The sequence below is a fragment of the Chelonia mydas genome, chromosome 6 (assembly GCF_015237465.2).
Source record: "Chelonia mydas isolate rCheMyd1 chromosome 6, rCheMyd1.pri.v2, whole genome shotgun sequence".
NCBI lineage: Eukaryota > Metazoa > Chordata > Testudines > Cheloniidae > Chelonia > Chelonia mydas.
The window spans coordinates 31,180,321-31,198,125 of record NC_051246.2 but is presented as its reverse complement, the minus strand read 5'-3'; the positions used below and the strand labels follow the sequence as shown (position 1 = coordinate 31,198,125).

The following is a 17,805-nucleotide window of genomic DNA, read 5'->3' as shown; positions in this document are numbered from 1 at the left end:
TGCCCAGCCTTATACCCTAGAGTCCTGTTGTCGGCACACTCACCTGGGATGTGGGAAACTTGGGCTCAGGTCTTCACTCTACCTCATTCAGAGCAGGGATTTCAATGGGGGTCACCCACATAGCAGGTGAGTGCCCTAACCACTGGGCATTCTGAGGTGGCTCTCTCTCACTATCTCCTGCTGAAGCTCTTCTGCTTTGTATGAACAAGTATGCATGCACTGGAGCAGGGATTGAAACTTGAGTCTGCCTCTCCCAGGCGAGTGCCCTAACCACCACCAGAAGACAGAATCACTCTCTCTTTCTCTCTGGCTCAAGGAATATTTCATCTACAATTCAGCCACAGAATTAGAAAAAAAATGACGGATATCAGCAAGAGTGCCACTGTGGACTGAAAGCAGCATAAAGTCCTAAACTTACAACCTGGTCCAGGTATGCAGAGTTGTTGTGGCCCTGTCAGTCCCAGAATATCAGAGAAACAAGGTGAGTGAGGTAGTATCTTTTATTGGCCCATGGTCTATTACTGGGAAAGGAGTTCAACCCTCAGAACAGAAGGAGTTTGACACCCCTGTGTTAAATGTACAGAGTGTGGTACAGGTTAGCTGAAATTCTGGGTTATTCTCAGGAGACTAAGGAAATATGGATGCAATTTAAGAGGATCCACAAAGAGGTGTAACCTGATTCTGTGCCTGCGTGGCCAAACCAATGCTCGCCCAAGAGAGAAAGGATACCTGAGCATAGGTAAACAGATGCATGTGCTTAAGGGGTGGCCACCACAGTGGCAAGGTTAGACTCCCCAGGCTGGTAACAGACACAGGACAATTAACAAATGGAAGTTTAATAACAATCTCAGCTAAGAGCAGCAGGAACAGATGAGCTGGCTTTCTCCACAGCAGGGTATCAGAGATAATTCAGAGAACAGACTGAGTTTCAATGTAATATAATATTAAAGTGAAGGTAACCAAAAGAACAAGTGGGGCCACTTCACCCCATCCATATGCACATGACTGCTGCATATAAAAAGACCAGTCCAATACAGCTAGCACTAGGTTGTCTGAAGTGCTCAGCAGCTCAACAGGTGCTGCTGGGTGCTCAGAACGTTGAAAACCTGGCCACTTCATTTAGGGGCCTAAATAGGAACTGAGCCCTTTTGAAAAACTTGTGATCAACTACATAAAAACTATGGAGAGGACAAGAAAAGGGGGGTTTGTATTCACAGCAGGTACTCTGCCCTTTCCAAGCTCCCTCTGTTCATTCAGAACTCACCAAAATGAAAAAATACTCTACTTTTTCCCTTTATCTAATCCTTGCAGACCTCAGCAGTCGCGTGGCAAGAGTATATATATAAAAGCACTCAATAACCTAGCCTCAACTTTGGAAAAATATGTATAGAGGTTTCCTATAAGGGTAAGAGCTATTGATAAGGGAAACTCAACAGCTATGGAGCTCTGTTCAGAAGAGTATTCAAAAGGTCTGATGTTTTTCTTAACTTTCAGAACCTATGTAGGTTCTCGCTTCACTCCATCCTCACATACCGCCCCCCTTCCTGCTCTGCCCCGATACCCACTCTTCTGGCATTTTCTTCTGAAAGGGAAATCACCAGTTACATATAAGCATACCACATGTACACAGTTAGCAGGTGACAGAAACTCTGGATGGATGGCCTGTGGGCATGGATCATTATAAACTGATGCTCACAGACTGCATACCTGTGACCATTCCACACCCCTGCAGTGGCAATGAACTCAGTTTTATATATATGAAATACTATATCCTGGTGCTGCTGCTTGAACAGTGGACTTGTAAGTTTTTTGAAATGCAAGAAATTATACTTTCCCTGCAGCAGTAAGAACTCACAACGCTTTAATGGTGTCATATTATTGTTCAGTCAAAGTACTATTATTTGTTGCCACTGTATATTAGGTACCTGAGTGCTAGAATGCTTCAGTTAAAAAAAAATATGGAGTAGCAGAAAAATATACGATACTATCGCTTTTAGAGCAGTGTGGTATGCCTCACTGAGCAGAGATGCAGAGAAAAGAGTATGTCAGAGAAAGGAGATAAGGGCAAGCCAATAGTTTCATTTAATTGTGCAGGTAAAGGGAGGCACTGCTGAGAAGTAAAGGCAGAAGAGGAGATACAGGTAAGAGTAGAGATGGAGAAAAAGGACAGAAAAGAAGCATTCACAAAGGGACCGGGGAGAGAGAGAGAGAGAGAGATCAAAAAGTCAGGGACAGAGACAATCAAGAGACAACATACAGGTTAGAACTGGATTTCCTTGGGAAAAAGCTGCAGAATGCAGAGGCATCACAGCACCACCACGGAACTGGAAAGGAGTATTGCTATATGCACTCACGGCATAGGATACAAGTGACTCTTTCTCCATAGCAACAAGACACTTAAAAGCTGAACTTGAGACTGAAGCACCGGTAAAAAAACAACAACAAAAAACGAATCCAAACAACAACAACAAAGCATTTATTTCAGAGTGGTAGTCGTGTTAGTCTGTATCAGCAAAAAAAACCCATCCGATGAAGTTGGTTTTAGCCCACGAAAGCTTATGCCCAAATAAATTTGTTAGTCTCTAAGATGCCAAAAGCATTTATTGTCTCTGTTGTAAGGCCCAGCTCTTGAGTGCACAGAACAGCATTTGTTTATGTGGATATGGAATTTCACAGAAAGCTCTCTTCTTCACTCATTTATACCCCTCAGACCGGTTCATGTGAACCAAACTGTAGCATTAATACATATTCTTTGTGTCAAATATACTAGCCATAAACACACCTTGCTGCAGCATGAGGCATTCACAGCTTCCTTCTTTTTTCCATATGCTGTTTCTTAAGTCTGATAGTTGTTGCCTTTTGCAAAGAAATTTCCAGATTACATGAATGTGTAAATAGCTCTTAATTCCTCTTACAGTATCTCAAGGCAGTGAGGGAGTTACATTCACATTCTGCCTGCACGTCTCTTACCCCTCCCCGCCCTACTCCTCGCATCAAGACTCAAATTTTTTTTGCCAGAAAGTTTTTAAATTAAGGCACAGTGATTCTGAACTCTTCAGTCACAAACTCAGAAGAGGTCACAAGCTTGCTCACATCCCTTGTTCCTGCTGTTCTGCTTATGCTCACTTTTAACAAACGTTTCGCAGATGCCTGAAGTGCCTCAGTAAAGCCACTGAGCCGATTCCCCCGGCACAGCTTTTGAAACTATGAGACCACTCATCTCTGAAGCACCCTAGTAACTTGGACAAAGAAATCCATGGTGCATCTGGGTTATCTGAAAGTCCAGCAAGCTTTATTTGGATACATTGCACTGAAAAAGCCACGAATTCAATGTATTTTAACACTAATTATTCCATCCTGGCCTGGATTTAGCTTAGTTTTCTAGATTAGCAGCCCCATGTCAAAGTGCCATTCAGAGTCATTGCTCCCTAACAGCAAATCAAAAACAAGTAAAAGTGCAGGCTCACAAGACAATCTGATTCCTTCAGGGAGCTAATAAAACAATGAACCCTCCTCTCCTGATTTATTTCTACAGTAATGAAAAGTGCTGAAGCATAGAGCATGCACCTAATAATTACTAGCCATTCCAGCCACCACCAAACTAAAAAATATATCTACAAATGGGATTTTCTGCTTTCTTTCTGCAAATAGTTATAGTGAGGCAAAGAATAACCATACAGTTGTAGTACAGTCATCTAGAACAGATCTAATTTGATTGAATATACAATAACATATTATAGTGCCTTTCATATTCAAGGTAGCCTAGAGTGCCATACAAACAAAGCAACAGATACTGGTAGTGCTGTGACGGCGTAGGTCAGGGCCGGCTCCAGGCACCCACGTTCCAAGCAGGTGCTTGAGCCGGCAATCTGCAAGTGGCAGCAGTCCGGGTGCCGTTAAGGCATGTGACAAAGTTCCTCCTCTACCTTGGTGGGTCTTGCACTTATTGGCGGATTTGCTCAGCTTGGAGCTTCACAGCAGCCCTCAGCTTGGCCGTTTTCGTGAACCCACAGTCCAGGTCAACTCCTCCTGTGTCTGACCAGGAGTTGGGAGGTTTGGAGGGAACCCGGGCAGGCCCTCTACTCCAGGTTCCAGCCCAGGGCCCTGTGGAATGCAGCTGTCTAGAGTACCTCCTGGAACAGCTGTGCGACAGCTACAACTCCCTGGACTACTTCCCCCTGGCCTCCTCCCAACACCTTCTTTATCCTCACCATAGGACCTTCCTCCTGGTGCCTGATAATGCTTGTACTTCTAGTCCTCCAACAGTATGTGTTCTCACTCTCAGCTCCTAGCGTCTCTGGCTCCCAGCTCCTTACACGCGTACCACAAACTGAAGTGAGCTCCTTTTTAAACCCAAGTGCCCCGATTAGCCTGCCTTAATTGATTCTAGCAGCTTCTTGATTGGCTGCAGGTATTCTAATCAGCCTGTCTGTCTTAATTGTCTCCAGAAGGTTCCTGATTGTTCTGGAACCTTCCCTGTTACCTTACCCAGGGGAAAGGGACCTACTTAACCTGGGGCTAATATATCTGCCTTCTATTGCTCTCCTGTAGCCATCTGGCCCCACCCTGTCACAGGCGTTTCTGCGGCAACCTCTATCTTCAACTGCTCGCCGCGGCGGCAATTTGGCAGCAGTACCCATCTCTTCAGCCGCTCACGGTGGCGGCAATTCGGAGCGCTGCGTGGGGCAGCAAAAACGGTAGATCCAGCCCTGGCGTAGGTAAGTCAAACACAATAACCATTATGCACTCAGTACATCTCTCAGGCCTCAATACTGCAGGCTGCTGCTGAGAGAAAGGTGCAGAGACGCAAATCACTCAGTGTTGATTCAGCACCTGAAGAGGGAGACTTTTGTATAACACAGAAAAATGTGAGGAGTGCTATGCAACATGAGTAAAACTGCACTGGTACAAACGTGAGCTCTGGGCAGTGGGTGGGAAGTGGGCATGCCTGAAGATGGAGGCAATGTGGTTAGGATGCTGATTATACCAAAAAATGAAGTGTATAGTGACCATTTTGATTGTTTCCTGTCACTTTAGCATATTGCTTTCCTTAAGTGCGTGGGAGTGCTGAAAGTGAGAGGAAAGCCTATTGTGAGGATTAGCCACAAAAATACTTCCAATGGCTGCTATGAAACACTATCTCTTGATGCCTTGTGATGTACATTGGGCACAGTTGCTGGGTGCTAACCACTTAAAAAGCAGCCGCAAACGCCTACCACAAGGAATTACATTTGTCAACAATTCTGGATTATTTTAGATTAATTATAATGAATACAGAATTTTCAGAAAAGAAGTTGAAGTGTTCTACTACAGGTCCGGACAAAGCGAAATAACTCTTGAAGTAATAATAAGCATGTCACTGCTGTGATGGTTTGGTAAAAGTGAGGTAAAAACGTAGGACTTCCTTTGTACAGTAATATACTTTTCTTTTTAAACTGAGAATTGACATACTACAGAAACTGAAGGGGACACAGAGTATCTGGAAAGAAGGGCAACTATACAAGACTCAATCCCATTCTGACATTCATATGGAGGCAAAAACAGTGATAAAGGAATAATGGGACATATCCTTCCTAGATTAACGAAAATAAACAAGGAACACTGTTTTCCCTTTGTTGAGGGGCACGTGTTTCTTTCTCTGCTCTCTACAGAAGAATATACATTGCTGTCATTGCTTCCGTTCCTCTGATTTTTCAGTTACAAAACTTATCACAAGAGCATATGTTCCCTAAAGTGATATTTCTGTGTTTGGCTGGAAACATTTCAATATATTCTTTTTTAAAACATCATTTCATAGGATGAGATTCTACATACAGTAGGAACAATAGGATACAGGGTCAATACATAGACTTAGACAGATTTTAGCTGAATGTGCTTCTTCAATCTACAAAGGGAGAAGGACTTCCCAAGGCTCCTAGACAACAACCTGAGAGCCTTAAAAGTTGCAACAACTGAACCAAAGTTAAAAAGTAGAGAGAATAGTGCCTAGAGCTGCTCAGAAAAGGATTTTTTTTTCACACAGAATTCTGATGAAAGCAAAAACATGTCATTTCTGTTGAAATTTTCAGTGGAAAGTTTAGACTTTTCTGTAACCGCTGAAAACAAATGTTCTTGGCAAACAAAAACTGCCAAAAATCTATTTTCCATTGAAATTTTTGTTTTTCTGAAAAACATTTTCAAGGAAACCTGACACTTCCTACTAAAATATTCATTTAGTTGAAATCCCTATTTTCCATTGAAAAAAAAAGTTTTGATGGAAAATTTTGTACGAGTCCTAACAGTGCTCTCAAGCCCTGTCATAAGATTCAGGTAGACAAAGGATCAGCTAAAAACATACTATGGAGAATTTTCCTAACTACAGCTACCGAAGGAAATATTTTGAGTCTCCTGAATGAGGATAAAAGTCTTGAGAGAATAATTTGAAATACAGTCTTCACCCAAATTCAGCTTTACATTTAAAAAAAAGTATGCCCTAGATTGAATGAGTTTTGATGTATCACTTGGTCAGATGTAGACTCCAAAAATATAATCTGTGCATTTTTTGATGAATCAGGCCCTGACTCAACCAGGGATTTAAGTACATGCCTATCCTTAAATAGTCTCGCTGACTATCTCAACTTTTATTGATGAAAAACTGAAATGGGATTGCTCACCTGATCAAAGTTAGGTTGAGAATCTTGCTGAACAGGGGTTTATATCCTTACTTCTAACCTACTTTTTTGCTTGTTAACAATGAATAACAATGTGGGTCAAAAGCTGGGAAATTCACCTGCTTCACCTCCTTTTACTTATTCACTGCAGCCCATAGTTAAACATTAAAGGCCAGATCCTCAGCTGGTGTAAATTGTCATAGTTCCATTGACTTCAACTGAGTTACGTCAATTATTTATTATTTGTTATTATCATAGCGCCTAGAGGTCTTGGTACATAGACCAGGATCTAAACACTGTACACAAGTTGAGGATTCAAGCCCCACAGTTCTTCTTCTGATTTTAAACAAGTGTTAAAGCAAGAATGAAACTGATTTACAGATTCCCATTCCTAACCCTGTATCACAAATGTCTCTTTTAAGCAAGATGTGCACTATGATCAACAAGCTGTAATTGTAGAAAGTGCATTTTCAAATGCTACATGGTACCTAAAGCATCTTATTACATGAATGTTTACGTTTTGATGAGGAAAATGGATAAAAAAAACCCCTAACATTTCTTCTTACATAAGACGATACACACAAACAGGGACTTGATTCTCCTCTCACATGATTGAAAATGAACTGGAATTGCATTGGTGTAAACTAATTTAAGTGGGAGGAGAATCACGCCACACACCTTAAATGTTGATTCATATACCCAGTTCTTCTATGGAAAACACACTTTGAATTAACCATTTTGATTTTAAATGAACAAATCTGCATTCGGATAAATTCAGCCTACAGTATTTACTAATATAAGATTCTTTATAGATACTATTATAGTATCTTTATAGTAGTATTATATTTGTTTTCCTTATGCTAAGCCTTACTCAGAAATAAATTATTTTTAAAAACCACAGAGACTGAATGTACTGTTGTGAAAAATACAGCACAGATTTCTGCAACCAGACATGACCTCTTACTAAGCTGTCTCTGAAAGGGCAAGCATAAATTCTATTTTACAAAAACTGATAGATTATGGGGTGAAAAGAATAAATTTATCACCTTGACTCATTAAAAAAGTCTTGCTAATTGAGATCAGTTTCTCACACACAATATGGGGAATGTTTGTTAAAACATTAGGAAGTGCTTCCTTTAATAAACAACATTAAAATTTGCCAAGAACATTCTCTAATCCTCACTAGCGCAAGTGCAACTTGTACAGAGTTCTTGATCTTTGCCAAATGACTGTTGCTCAGGCCAATCAAAGAGTCTTCCTAAAATATCTTTCTCAGAATGGCAAAGAGTCCTGAGGCACCTTATAGACAAACAGACTTATTGGAGCATAAGCTTTCGTGGGTGAATACCCACTTCATCGGATGCATGTAGTGGAAATTCCCAGAGGCAGGTATAAATATGCAAGCAAGAATCAGGCTAGGGATAACGAGGTTAGTTCAAGCAGAGGTTTTAGCTGAAGACTGTATGTGATGGCCAGTGGAGTTCTGTTGGTTTCTTTCTTGGGCTTGTCTTGCAGCAGGAGGCTTCTGGGTACACATCTGGCTCTGTTGATCTGTTACAAGATCTTCACCAAGCATTCTCAAAACTATGATACCCACACAAGAAAATAAGGAAACAGATCAACAGAGCCAGATGTGTACCCAGAAGCCTCCTGCTGCAAGACAAGCCCAAGAAAGAAACCAACAGAACTCCACTGGCCGTCACATACAGCCCTCAGCTAAATCCTCTCCAACACATCATCGGGGATCTACAACCCATCCTGGACAACAATCCCTCACTTTCACAGGCCTTGGGAGGCAGGCCAGTCCTCGCCCACAGACAATCCACCAACCTGAAACATATTCTCACCAGCAACTATACACCGCACCATAGTAACTCTAACTCAGGAACCAATCCATGCAACAAACCTCGATGCCAACTCTGCTCACATATCTACACCAGCCACACCATCACAGGACCTAACCAGACCAGCCACACCATCACTGGTTCATTCACCTGCACGTCCACCGATGTAATATACGCCATCATGTACCAGCAATGCCCCTCTGCTATGTACATCGGCCAAACTGGACAGTCCCTACGTAAAAGGATAAATGGACACAAATCAGATATTAGGAATGGCAATATACAAAAACCTGTAGGAGAACACTTCAACCTCCCTGGACACACAATAGCAGATTTAAAGGTAGCCATCCTGCAGCAAAAAAACTTCAGGACCAGACTTCAATGAGAAACTGCTGAGCTTCAGTTCATTTGCAAATTTGACACCATCAGCTCAGGATTAAACAAAGACTGTGAATGACTAGCCAACTACAAAAGCAGTTTCTCCTCCCTTGATGTTCACATCTCAACTGCTAGAAGAGGGCCTCATCCTCCCTGATTGAACTAACCTCATTATCCTTAGCCTGATTCTTGCTTGCATATTTATACCTGCCTCTGGGAATTTCCACTACATGTATCTGACGAAGTGGGTATTCACCCACGAAAGCTTATGCTCCAATACGTCTGTTAGTCTACAAGGTGCCACAGGACTCTTTGCCACTTTTACAGATCCAGACTCACACGGCTACCCCTCTGATACTTTCTCAGAATGGAGCAGAATAGGCTGTAAATCACTGAGGCTTTGTCATGCCATCTAAGGAAGTTTAATTATCCTGAGGATGTTATCTTAATTAAGTGGTGGTTAATCTTAATTAGTTAAATTTAACTAAAGGTCTAATATTTGAATATATTTTAAACTCTGATAACCTTTTAAAGAGATAGGAGGAGAGATGGCATGTTCAGAAATATACCAGAAGGTAACGCTAAGGAAGAAGTTGATAAATAAAACTGTATTATTACATACATGCTCCCATCTCTCAGGCAATTCTATATTTAGAATTGTCAAGGTGAGTCAGACTTCTTCCTAAAAGAAAACTTCTTCCCTTGAATGCAGGTTCAGTGAAACACAAAAAGTAAAAATGACTAAGTGAAAGAATAACCTGTCAAGGTAGAGGTAAGCACGGGCCCTGAGGATTCCTGTTGTGCACATAATTATTTACACTTTTCTGACTCAAGGAAAACAGTGCTGGTCTTGTCAAAAACTCACAGCAATCTAAAGAGAGACTATAGAAAGCAGTAGGCAGACAACATTTGGTAGCTAGTGTGGGACATTAACATTTTGGAAAAAGGAAGAAGAAAAGGATTATTTTGCTGGCCATTTGAGAAATAATGAGACACTGTCTTTCAAAAGAGCAAGAAGGATTTAACATTGAAAAGCCAGAGAAGAGCCTGATGCCTGAAACATAAGCAAATGAGAAGATATGACTCTCTGATAATATAAATTTCATCTAAGCAACAAAACAAAGAAGGTTGGTGTCAGGGTTCCTTCCCCACTCTGAACTCTGGGGTACAGATGTGGGGACCCGCATGAAAGACCCCCGAAGCTCATTCTTACCAGCTTAGGTTAAAACTTCCCCAAGGCATAGATTCCTTTCTTGCCTTGGGATCACTGCCACCACCAAGTGATTTAACAAACAATCAGGGAAAGGACCACTTGGAGTCCTATTCCCCCAAAATATTCCCCCAAGCCTACACCCCCTTTCCTGGGGAAGGTTTGAGCATATATCCTCACCAATTGGTTACAAAGGGACTACAGACCCAAACCCCTGGGTCTTAGAACAATGGAAAAATCAGTCAGGTTCTTAAAAAGAAGGATTTTATTTAAAGAGAAAAGGTAAAAGAATCACCTCTGTAAACTTAGGCTGGTAGTTAACCTTACAGAGTAGCAGAAAATTCAAAGAGCACAGAGGAACCCCTCTAGCCTTAGTTTCAAAGCTACAACAAAACAGGGATAAATCTCCCTCTAGCAAAGGGAAAATTCACAAGTTGAGAAAACAAAGATAAACTAATACGCCTTGCCTGGCTGTTACTTACAAGTTTGAAATACGTGTGAGGGAAAATTAACAGGACATAAAACTCAGGTCAAGGCCTTGACTTTGGTCAAGCTTGCCTGCAGGCCGTAAACTGAGATCCTGCTTGCTTATGTGTGTCAAGGGGTAGGAGAAGTCACAGTGGAAAGTCCCCAAAACGGAACAATGATTTTCTGTGCAGAAAGGGCATGAAGGGGCAGGATGGAAAAGTCCCCAGACAGAACAAATTTGCAATAGTCAAGCTTATGAAATATATAACCGCAACAGTTGTGTTAAAAAGGTCGCTGACCGCAAAAGAACAGAGAGTGAATAACAGGAAGGGCCTAGTGGGGGAGAAGCTTGTTTTTTCGCTTTTGACCAGCGTTAATTTTGCAATGTATTCCAAATAAGGTAATTACTATGGAAGTATGTGTAATTTGTCTGTGATTTTAAGCTTTGAAAAGCTGTGTTTGCTTTGCATCGGTGGGCAGCTACTTAGGGCTGTTACCCCCCTGCACTTGTAATCAATAAAGGAGCCTCAGGCTTGTTCTGGTCCAAACACAACGCGTGGTTAATTTTTCCACGACATATGAGAGACTTGTTCAGAAAGATTTGGAGAACATGGATTGATGTCCAGTCCCTCTTAGTCCCAAGAGCGAACGGCCACAGAAAACAAAGAACCCAAAACAAAACCTCTCCCCCCCCACCAAATTTTAAAGTACCTTTTGTCCCCATTGGTTCCTTTGGTCAGGTGCCAACCAGGTTACTTGAGCTTCTTAACCCCTTACAGGTAAGGGGGAATTTAGGCTACCCCTATGGTTATGACAGTTGGTTAGCAGAAATCCTCATTTGAGCACTTCACCTGATCCCACCAGTAACTGGGGAACACCTGGCTCAGTGTTTGGAGAAGGCTACAGTACAAATCAGAGGTAGCTGGATAAAGCTTAACCCAGGCTAAGACCAATGTGATGCTTCTGAGCCAGAAGAAAAAAAGGAAGATATGGTATGGATAATATCTCCTTGTTTTATTGAGGGTGTTTCTCTCATATATTATTCAAGCTTGTAACACAGGGGTACTGTTAGATCCCCAGCTGGTGCTAGAGGACTATGCCATGATCAGGAATATTTCCTTCCATCTCTGCCTGATCAGGAGATTGCATTTTGGATGTAGGCCTTCCTATAGCAACCCAGGCCTTTTGCCACCTCAAGGCTGGGCTGCTCCAATGGCCTCTGCATGGGGGCATGCCTCAAAACTATCTGGAAACAAAAGGTGGTGCAGGCTGCAGCAGCCTGATTGGTATGTGTACATCTTATTGGTAGCATGAGACACCAGTGCTCTACAGTCTACAGTGACTACCTATGGGTTTCCAGGTGACGTTTAAGGTGTTGGTTTTGACCTGTAAAGGCCTAAATGGCTTGGGATCGGGCTACGTCCAAGACCACCTCCTTCCCTGTGTTACGCTGCCTCAGTTATGGTCAGGAATGATGCTCAAGCTGAATCTCCCTTGATTTGACAAAGGGAGCTGGTCGTAGAGGATGCTCCACAAGGGGCTCTCTTCTGTGGAACAAGCTTCTGCCCTTGATCTGAAACAGCCAGGGACTTCTGATATTTGGGCCACACTGCAGGGCCCCATATTTTTGCCTAAAAGGCTGAAGAAGTTGGGACCTATAGGAGACTGCTCCCAATTGTTTAAGAGGGATGGTGATATGGTGAGGTCAGCATGATCTTCCGATTTCAGCTCTGCATACATTTTCAGCTCTGTCATTTTGCTTTGGAAAGCACTGCTAAGAAAATTAAATTAAGGGACATGGAGTAAGACTTGAAAAAACTGTACAATATAATACGGATGGCTCTGCAAGATGTGGGAGAGGAACAGAAAAAGAAGAAAAGAAATAATCAAGGAAAGTGTTTACAAACCCAGGAGATAGTGATTGAGGGCCCTTTTGTGGACCAGTCTCATGCTGCTTCTTGTCTACAGGGCTCCAAGTGAGGTATTATGAAAGAGTAAATAGATACCTATAAGCATTTATATGTTCTAAATAAAGTCCAAAGAGAGGCCTACATCCTCAGATATTTCAGAGCTCTGGTGAATGCAACTTGGAGCAGTAGGCAGCCCCTCGACACTCCCCACTCCCAGCCATTTCCACTTTGGGCACCTTTGTACCTAAAAACAGCTTCCAGAGTCCCTCTTTTCCTCCCCGCCCCTCCAGCTTCTTCTGTCTAAAAGCATTGGTTGTTGCAGGTAAAACAATTACCACCAACTATTAACATAACCTGGGAGCAAACAGTTAAAGATCAGCCTGCTAAAACTCTCCTTCTTTCCTTCTCACGACAATAAACAGCATTATCATCTTGAAACTCGCTTTCATTCTCACTAATATGCACATTCTAGCTCAGTTCCTCTCCATTTCTCTCATGGGTAGGTGTCTGTTCCTGGTCTCTTTTCCTTCTCGTTATCAATGTCTGTAAGGACATCCAGGAAGCCACCCATTTCCTCAAACTTGTTAAATAATCTGGGCCTGGAGTTTTGCAGGGCACCATACTGCAACCCTCTAAATTGAATTTCAGCTCTCAGATCTAAGAAGAACATTATCTTATGGCCTTAGTATGTAATTGAATCCTTTTCCCTTCTAAGTGAAGCAATTTGTCTGACTCTTGGAATCTCAAGATTTTAATAATTACTGCTCCTGGCCTTTGATCTTGAGCAAGTTTGGGCTATCACGTCTCATGTATTCTTTCTATATCAAAGTCTGAGACAGAATCCTCAACTGACAAAATTTCCTGAAGGAGGGAATTAATAAAAAACAAGCATATTTCTATTTCCTTCCTACTTCTGGAAATACAATTATACTTTTCACTAAAGCAGTGAGATCAAGCTTCCATGACCTCCATCTTCTCTCTGAGCCTTTTGCTAATCTTGTGCGTGTGAGTTGTTTCATTGTCTTCAATTCATTCAGTCTGATTCTGCCTTTAAATCTTTAAAAAGATTCTCTCTCTGCATATATTAATTTCTTTCAGTGGGGAGTACACTCCTTGGATCTGGTGAAAGATCTGTTTAATGCTCTTCTGTATACTGCAAAGCATTTACTGAGTCACACCTCACCTCTACTCACTGGTACTGTGTGCACAAGCTCAGTCCAGCGACAGAGGAAGATCGTAAGAAAAGCAATAATCTTCTGGACCAAAAATGTTCATACCTGGGTGACTAAAGTTAAATTCATAAATCCAGAATTAGGCACCTAAACAAATAGGCTGAATTTCAAAAATGTTGAGCACCCTACAGATCACCTATCAAACTAGGTAGTTCTGCTATAAAATTTTCAAACACAGATACAATTGAAGCATGAAATTTAGATTTTCAAGGTACACAAGAACTTATGTGTGCTAATTCGAAGGCCATTTTTGAGAATTTGGCCTTGAGAGTTTTATCCATAATCACCTTAATGAAATAAACCCAGGAGATTAACAGAAAGTAAAAGAGAAGCTGCTGCCCTGTAAATGTTCTTAAGATATTAAGTAATGATTAGGCAAACAGAAGCTATTGCCAGTGGAAACTATCCAAAGAAATGTGTGTCTACATTCAGTGATGTCTTTAAAAATACAACCATCATGAGAAATAAGATTACTGAACTACAAAGGTAGAAATGAAAGAGAAGGTGTGATGCAAAGGAATACCTGAGACTGCTATGGTAGAGGTGTTAAATTAACAAGAAAAAGAGCTTCTCTCTGACATAAGCAAGTGCCTCCTGGAGCAGAGAGTCTGACACTCTGTTGCAGCTGAAGTTGAGGACTAAAGCCAACATTTTCAAAAGCAGCTAGTTATTTTGGGTACTGACACATTAAAGGGTCCCCCTTTTCCCAAAAGCACTGAAAATCAAGCTCCTTTAAGGTGTCATCAATGGGGCACCCAAAAGTTACTCGTCACGTCTAAGAATCTTGACCTGATATAAGAATGAGGTGAGCTGCATGTAGCTTGTAAAGAAGGAGCTACTCACTAAGCTCCATTTATTAATTTTTGTTATTTTGTTGTCTTGTTATTCTCATCCAATTAAAGTCATTATAGTCAATTAAGGCATGATTGGCATATCTGGATCTGGAAACATATCAACATTCAATCTTATTAGGTAAGGAGCTGAGGTCTATGAAAAGGCAGAATATTGCTCAGGGAGAAACCAAATTGTGATGACCTTGGTCTAAAATAGGGGGAATAGTCTGGAACTCAGGGAAAAGCACACATCTGAGAAAGCAATACAAGATTGTGTCCTTAGCCCATGAAGTAACTGGCTGGGCAGGACAGAAGCCATTTGAGAGTGAGCAGCATGACAAAAGAGTAGAAGCTAGTACATATCAAAGTTCTAATCATCATTAACCCATTGCCAGAAACTAGACTCCCATGAGGAGTCTCCTATTCATAAAAAGGGAAAAGGAAACATATCCAAGCTTCAATACCGGGTTTTCAGGAAAATTAAATGACACAGATAAAATGTTCAGGTTCGAATATATAGAAAATCTACTGTAGAGAAACTAAATGCATTTACAGAACCAATGTTCATTATCATCAATGAACTGTATTAATGCTATTTTTCATAATAGTTCATTAGACAGAAAATTATTAGAGAGTTTTACCCATTTAAAAATACACTCCTTATTTCAGCGGTCTTAAAGGAGGATTTTTTCCTGTGGATAGAATGTGTTTTCCTGTAGATCAAAGTAGAATTCCATATTATGTTAAATCTTGATCATCCATTTTAATTGCTTTTTGCAGCAGCTTTCCCATCTTATCAAACCAACTGTTACTTTACAATTTTGACTTTTGAGAGTTATTGACTATTTTGTTAATCTCTGCAGGTGCAGCAGCATCGGGCTTCCAAAGGAAAATCTGTTAGTATGAAAAAGCTGTTCCTGACCCATCATCCTCAGAAGCCAGATGAGGCCTTAGAGTCTTACTGGCAGCCTGTGTGAAAGAAATGAGAATTTCTGACCTAAGCATTATACAGTGCACTGCAGCCTTGATTTCACCTAAATCTCACTGGAGTCAGGGGAGGGGGGGATGCAATGGAGGGAGTGTCTCAGGAGATCTCATTGTTTTAAACAAGAGAAACGAGACAATATGTTCATCTCTGGAAAAAAAAATGAAAACACCATGCTTCCTGCACCTTGGACATAAGTATTTTACTTTATTAGAAGCTTGCAGACAGATTTTATACAGGCCTTAAAGCTGTCTCTGCTGTAGATGCACAGACTCCTATCTCATTTATCTGTGGGCTTTATACAGCACCAATCACCACAGTATCTATGTGCCGAATATAGTTTAAGAGGAGCATGCAATATGTCACCTGAAATGGAACTTTGCTCTCGCCATTCTAGAATTCAATAGCTTATAGTTGGAGAGACTTTCTGTTGGTTATTCTTGTTTGTCTCCACTCTCCCTTCTTATTCTTCCTTCCCCATCTTCATTCTTCACCTTCGGTTATTCTGTGAAAGCTTCTCTGATAAGGTGGGCTTTGAACAGAGCTCTGAAAACAGTCAGATTCGAGGCATTCTGATCTTTTCCTGTAAGCTGTTCCACTGTCCTGGACCCAGCACTGAGTCTCTTAAGCTTTCCCATTCAAATCTGCCTCTTTGGGAGCAAAGGGCATACTGTTCATATGTGTTCTTAACTGACTGTATATGAGTCTGTTTCCTAAGCGTTAGGAAAGTTCCCGCTAATACTGATCTGATAACATTATATAAGAATTTGTCAAGTTATAAGATGCATGGCTTAGTGAAAAAATATTACTAGAGGAATGAAGCACCCCTACTGTTAATCAGCAAGGTGAAGACAGGCCTTGGAGAGCCCAGAGGAGAGAACTTGAGTGGTTGACAGACTGATGGTGTTAGGGAGCTAACACCCAGTCACCACGGGCAAGGATACCTCTCACTACAGGCCGGGATGGGAGGGGTTGTTAACAAGATGACTCGCCGTCCTGGGTATTCCAAGAATCATCCCATGACTTCTGGAATTTATTCCCTCAATCCTAACCTCCATCCCATGGTCCAGAATTCACAGAATTTGTTGACCTTCAAGCAAGCTGCAAGGCCCATGTGTTCAGTCACATTCCAGGGTTAGAAGTGCCTGCCTGCTGAGAGGAGGGAATTGTTTTGGATGTCATTTTGGTTATTCTCTATGCCCTGAAATTTACTCTCCTCATTTGCCCAAATTGGCTCAAATGTGTCGACCTTCAATGCATGCTACACAAACCCATCTATTTGATAGGGATCCCGAAGAGAGAGAGAGAAAGGGACTATGGGTAGAGAGGTATGGAGTTGCAGCTGTGTTTATCAGTTGGTTTTTGTGAGTAGAATTTGATCCTTTATGTTTTTGCTACATTTCACTGTCTATATTGTCGGTTACAAAGAGAGAGCTTATGCATGTGTGATGCATGGCTAGAAAGAGTTAAACATCCTACAAAATAAACAACCCTCAAAAGACATGTGGGGGGATAATGTTTGTGTTTTTGTGTATTTACATATGTATAAGCAGTGTCGACAATGTAATCAACCCTCCCTGTCTATGCTGTATTCTGATAATTCAAAGATCAGAAGAACATCCTAACATTTAAATGAATTGTAAACACGGGATATCTCTGTATTCATCTCTCTTTGAAATGTATAACAAATAATCTGTGAATGGTGGAGGAACAAGCAAATTGCCTTATGTTAATACTATAGCTAAGTACCGGTGATGGACCTCCTTCAAAGTCATCCTAATTACCTTTTGTTCCCAGAGGAACTCCCAATTTGTCAAAGAGGACATGAAATAGTATAAAAGATCCTTGGGTCCTGATTCTGCCATCTCAGATCTGCTTAGGCTTCATCAGGGGAAGTTTGAGTCGCAAGACTGAGGTCCCAGTTATGCTGGTACACCCTGAATATGATATTTGGACATTGGACTATAACCTATGAACTATTTCTAAAAAAAATCTTTGCAACTACAAAGCTCACCAACTCTGCTATGAATCTGCACTTCAATTAATTGAACTCATGGCTGTATGTATATTGATCTTTTAACCATACTCTCTCTCTTTTGTTTTTTAATAAATTTTAGTTTAGTTAATAAGAATTGGCTGTAGTGTGTCTTTGGGTAAGATCTGGAATATTCAATAACCTGAGAGGTAATGTGTCCGATCCCTTGGGATTGATAGAACATTTTCTTTTATATGATGAAATAAGATTTACAGAAATGTTCATCATATTTTACATGGGTACCTGGATGGAGGCCTGAG

The 17,805-nt window shown here is 41.2% G+C and overlaps 1 protein-coding gene across 7 annotated transcripts in view; it reads right to left on the bottom strand.

Annotated features, from left to right (window-relative positions):
- SERGEF (secretion regulating guanine nucleotide exchange factor) overlaps positions 1-17,805 on the bottom strand; it is a 236,922-nt gene that overhangs the window by 34,662 nt on the left and 184,455 nt on the right. Inside the window, exon 10 of one of the 7 annotated variants that reach the window (XM_043548379.1) lies at positions 14,157-15,494. The exons of 3 other annotated variants lie outside the window; for them this stretch is intronic. In XM_043548379.1, coding sequence (XP_043404314.1) covers positions 15,423-15,494 — 72 coding nt within the window. In that variant the 3' untranslated portion in view covers positions 14,157-15,422. Of the gene's footprint in view, positions 1-14,156; positions 15,495-16,507; positions 16,663-17,805 lie in introns of those variants that run through there. 3 more of the 7 variants (XM_043548382.1, XM_043548383.1, XM_043548381.1) reach the window with 3 other exon arrangements.